General features: G+C 39.5%; 1 protein-coding gene across 1 annotated transcript; it reads left to right on the top strand.

Moving 5' to 3' along the window:
• Positions 1-541: 541 nt before the first annotated feature.
• On the top strand, positions 542-4,247 carry tm2d2 (TM2 domain containing 2). The gene is made up of 4 exons (XM_022756989.1): positions 542-903; positions 1,223-1,310; positions 1,383-1,498; positions 3,092-4,247. The coding sequence occupies exons 1-4, from the start codon at positions 638-640 to the stop codon at positions 3,303-3,305; spliced, it is 684 nt and encodes a 227-aa protein (XP_022612710.1). The 5' UTR covers positions 542-637; the 3' UTR covers positions 3,306-4,247.
• The last annotated feature ends 1,057 nt before the right edge of the window (positions 4,248-5,304 follow it).

The following is a 5,304-nucleotide window of genomic DNA, read 5'->3' as shown; positions in this document are numbered from 1 at the left end:
AACTCACATTGCTTTACTAAATTAAACTAGCCTTCTATTCATAGTACATTTAGTCTTTACTATTAGGCTACTAATCAATTATTATGCTGCTACTAAAATATTTTATTAATGTTACACCTGTTGTATTTGTAGGATATTCATAATAATACGATATACTGCTATATTATGCAGTTGTATATTGTTGTATTACTAATACATCTCACTTTGTACTACATTATACTTATATTCCACATTACACTGTAGCTACTCCATGTTTATAACTTCTTTTTTGTCCCTCAACAAAGCAGTATTTGATCCTTACACTGATTAAAATATAGATTTAAATATAGAAAACAGGCTGACTGCCATATTGTCTCACTATCTTACTTTATTTATATTATTTCATTTATTTTACTCACCAGTTTTAACAGTTCCTTATGACAATTCCTTATCATGGATGTATTAATTGCTACATCCATGTTTCTTATACATATGTCTATGTCAGTTTCAATCAGGGTGTTTCAACTCCAGGCGCTTTCTGATGACGCCATAACCACGAGACGGCGATCGAGGCCCAAACAAACCGTCGTACACAAATGTTGCCGTTAACCATGAATGGATATTTTATGAGGATTAATGCAGTATTTTGAGAGTGACAATGATCTCGGTGAGCTATATTCTGTTGTGCGGACAGTTCCTGCTGCTGCTGACGGTGATTCTGTTACAATGCCTGGAAGGAATTCACTCCCAAAACTCGTCGACAACGGAGACTCCTGCTGCTTCTCCCGGCCAGGGAGCTACCGCGTTCCCGTTCAGCGAGCAGCCGCCCGAAATTGTGAAATATGAAACTACGGTGGAAATGATGAACGATACAGAGGGGTTTGACTATAGACCTCCGTCACCAGTCGTCCTTTGCAGTTATCTGTGAGTAATATGTACAGCAATCTTGTTTGAATGCTAGCGGTAGCATGTTAGCTAATGCTGACTACGCACTGCTGCTGTTTTGAGACTTTGAGTCAAATTCTGCTCACCTGTACATCAGTAAAACTACTCCTACAGCAGTATTTGTTTTTTTTTTTGTTTTTGTTTTGTTTTTTAAATATCTAATATTTATTTAATAAAGTAGTCATAAACTGTTTGGCATGTGTTCACTACAAACCGGAAATCTGAAGTTCCCTGTTGGTTATCAGTCTATATTCCTCACTTTCTATCTTTGTTTATATACATTCAATGTGTGATGAAGACCGGAGGAGTTCATCTACTGTCAAGACCCTGTGGATCATGCAGGCAACCACAGTGCCTACCAGGAGCTGGGCTATGGTTGTGTCGGGGTAAGTGTTGTTTTCCAAGCAGATATCATGTTGTTAATTACATGGCACTTAATTTATTGTTTTTATCTTTAGTGGGGTGGCCAGACTGAGAAAGAAGTGAACCACACTCCTGTCATGTGCACTGCACTGGATGATATAGAGTGTGCTGGATCCAGAGAATTCCTCAGAGGGAGGGTACCCTGCATCAAGTAAGGGAAACCACACTGGACACACAACTGTAGAAATCTATGTATGCCAAAACTGTCACACCAAACTTCCTGTAAAATTTATAAAGTTTGGAATATGGCCCCTTAATCAGCTGAGGTTTCAGTGTACTGCTCAGTTTTCTACCCGTTTCCACTTTTTCATCCATTGGGATTGGAATGGATTTGATTTTTCTTGACTTTAACCTAAAACTACTTTCAGCAAATAGGGGTCAAATTTGAGCAAGCTTGGATTACTTTAGGAAAAGTCAATATGACATGACTTTGAACTATTTAATATGTTAACGGATTTAAAAAATTTAGGCATATTATGGACCAAACAAGTAATCTGTTAATCAGGAAAATAAATGAACGATTCAGTTATAATAGAAAAAATAAAGGTTAGTTGCAGGCCCAATCACAATCTAATCAACCAACTAATCGGAGAGTCTGGTTTGATTCCCAGCTCCTCCCTTACAAAGTTTCCTTGGGCAAGATACTGAACCCCAAACTGCCCCTGATGTATCATTGCTGTGTGAATTTGCGTGTATGGTAGAAAAGCATTGTATATGTAGGAAAACATGCTGTATGAATGTGAGTGGTGAATGTGGCTTCGCTTCCCTGCTGTATAAGTACAGTCCATTTAACATATTGACTGATATGCATTTTTTTGTCTTTACATGAATCATAACAGAAATAAACATTTTGCAGTTGAAAAATAAATTTGTCACAACCTACTGGTAGAGAATGGTGACACAGATCACAACATATCTTTAGCATTTCTGTACTTCAACTTCTAGTCTTTCATTAGCTGACATTTACACTGATACCGATATATCTGCAACGATCTAATGTGGCTGATTAGTATTACCAAAGAGTTTTTTTTGTGACTTTTTTTTTTTCTGGGAAAGCAATCAGAAAATGTATTGAGTGACAAAGTTTTATTTGGGAGGTATGTGCTGGTACTGGCCTGAGTATGAAATAAAGTGCAGTGGTAGACTAGATTTTATGTTGTGTTATGATGTTCAGAAACAGTACAGTACTTGCTCCTGATCCGGTTAATTCAGATAAAAAAGCTGAGGTGTCATGATCACCACTAGAGGGCAATGTTTACAAATGTATAGAACCAGGACATTCACCCATCATTTGTCTGCATAGAGATCAGAGATGTGCAGCAGCTTGAGACAGTGAGAGCAGCATCTGTACAAAAACACTACTGCAATCCAGCACGTGGATTAATGTCATCCATAATGTTCAGTTCCTGCTCACACAGTTTCCACGCATTACATTGCACAGAACAGATGTTATCCTTATTGAGTGTACTGCTATAGCTTCTTTTCAAACCTTGTGTTCATCATTATCATATTTGTATTTTCCTTTATATCTGCACGTCTTTGCATTGTATGATATGTCCATATCTTTACAGTGAACATCTGCAGGTTCAGAAATGAGACAGATGATTGAGGTTCAACGAATTAAATGGTGTTTAAATGTAACATCTCATGTTCATGATTCATTTTAATTGCACAACAGTTCATATTTCATTCCAGCTTTTTTTTTAACTGTCCTCATATACCTTTTGCTGTTGGTTTCTCACAGATACACTGGCCACTACTTCATCACCACACTGCTCTACTCCTTCTTCCTGGGATGTTTCGGGGTCGATCGTTTCTGCCTGGGCCACACCGGCACTGCTGTGGGGAAGCTGCTCACCCTGGGAGGCCTGGGCATCTGGTGGTTTGTGGACTTGATCCTGCTCATCACTGGCGGCCTGATGCCCAGTGATTACAGCAACTGGTGCACCTACTACTGAGACCAACAGCAAAGGGTGACCAAGGACTGTGGCCACTTCTCAGTCAGATATTATCAGTCAATAGGGATGTGGCCTCACCCAGTTGTGGTTATGAATCTGCAGGCTGCCTGAGGGTCTCCTGAGGACCCCTACAGGGTTCTTAGGGGCTCCTGAGAAAAACGAGGAATAATATGATTTGATTTTAATTTAATTCACTTGAAATTTACCACCTTGAAAATTCATAAGAATGGTATACTATACTATACTATACTATGCTATAGTATTCACAGCTTTCAGCAGAGCGACAGTGATGATGGATCTTCTTAGTGTTAAATTGTCACTAAGGTCACTTTCACGCCGCTTGGTTCATTTAGCCCAGACCACAGAAGAAATTAGATATTGTTGCCATTTATTTGTGGTCTGTTTGGTTTCCTCACACTGATTTATTACAAACAAACCAACATAAGTCATATGGACTGACAGGTAACACTGAGTGGGCCGTATTGATGAATGTCATCCGGCATCATCAGTGCTGCATGGGAAAATGAAATCCCAGAAATATGACAGCACATCTTACGTTTGCATTTACTGTGTGGCCACTGTGTTTCACTCATTTTCTGATGAAGAGCTGCCAAAGTACATGGAATAGGACACAGTTCTCCTTTAGCTAATGTATATCACACTCACCAGCTTTTGAATTCATGCTAAAATCACATCTACGTTTGCTACGTTTTCACCCTCCCGTCCACACTACTCCGGCGTTTTCGAGCCCTGAAAATGAGACTTTTGGAAACGCTGCTGGACCTATTTTAGTTTGAAAACTCTGGGGTTGCCTTAACGTCTGGACGGGTGAAAACGGAGACCATTGCAAACACACCCACGGTCACTCCCTGATTGGGTCTTATCAGCCTCGACTACCAGTGGTGAATACAACATAATGAATTACAAGTGTTGCTGACCTTGTTGTCTTTGCTAGCAGCTGTTGAGGAGTTAAATTCTGCATTTTTACCACTGCAGCTGTCTTTGCTGTTCCTCGTTCATAGTACTTTTTGCAACCAATCAACTGCAGAGTATACGATCTGCTTCCTGTTTGCACCAGCTCGTGCAAACCCATTGCTTCAGGTGAGTTAGTCTGGACGGATAGGGTTTCTGTTTGAAAACGCAGTTTTAAAATGAAGACGTAGTAGTGCAGGCTTACTATAACTGCTTCTGAGTGGACTCTTGTCTGCTATGAAAGTAAGATCAACCACAGGGTTTTGTGATAGTAAATACAGCATGTGATTTTAGCAGGAATTCCCACTATTACATTTTTTGCCTGATTGTCATCTGTCATGAAGTTAATCTATATAAGCAGTGAATATATTATATAAGATCATTTCTTCAATTAAAAGTGAGTGAGATATTTGAAACCTAACAGCTGCACACTAACTACCTTTCCATGTTAATGTGTCGCTGCCTTTCTAGTTGTTTGTCACTACGTGAGTCGGAAAAGGTCCGGTTAGTGAACACTGGTAATGAAAATCAGTTTTCTCTCTGAGCTCTTTTTGACACCAAAGAACATAAATGAACACGTGGTTCAGTAAAGTGCCGCATTATTTGTTGTCAGTTTTCCCCACATGGGTCCAACTGTCCAATCACTAAGTTACCACTCAGTTCATGTGACTTCATGGTTACTCCTCTTGGTTTATTTGTAATAAGTGTGAACACGAGCTGAACCAGAACTAACAGACAACAATCTGACTTTTTTTTCTTTTTCATGGTTCAGAGCAAATGATCCGAACTACAGCCATGGAGCATCCTTAAAGTGAAAAGTCAAGCACTTCCAGGTCTGTGGTCCTGGTTTGGGAATTAGCCTTCACATCCTGGGAAGTTTTGGGTTTGATGAATGATAGAAAATCCAATTCAGTCTTGATGCATCACATTTTCTCTTGCGACAGAAATCCTCTTATTTCACATTGTTCACACACTGCAGAGTGATACAGTCTGGTTGACGGTCTCTGTTCACATACATGATTTTGCA

The sequence above is a fragment of the Seriola dumerili genome, unplaced genomic scaffold (genome assembly GCF_002260705.1).
Source record: "Seriola dumerili isolate Sdu_G_001 unplaced genomic scaffold, Sdu_1.0 BDQW01000017.1, whole genome shotgun sequence".
In the NCBI taxonomy this organism is placed as follows: domain Eukaryota; kingdom Metazoa; phylum Chordata; class Actinopteri; order Carangiformes; family Carangidae; genus Seriola; species Seriola dumerili.
This window is presented reverse-complemented; position numbering and strand designations above follow the sequence as displayed.

Excerpts from the sequence above, each read along its gene's own strand:
- tm2d2 (XM_022756989.1), top strand. The coding sequence starts at position 638 with ATGATCTCGGTGAGCTATATTCTGTTGTGCGGACAGTTCCTGCTGCTG. Across the intron at positions 1,311-1,382 it reads TGGGCTATGGTTGTGTCGGG|TGGGGTGGCCAGACTGAGAA; the intron begins GTAAGTGTTGTT and ends TTTTATCTTTAG. Across the intron at positions 1,499-3,091 it reads GGGAGGGTACCCTGCATCAA|ATACACTGGCCACTACTTCA; the intron begins GTAAGGGAAACC and ends GGTTTCTCACAG.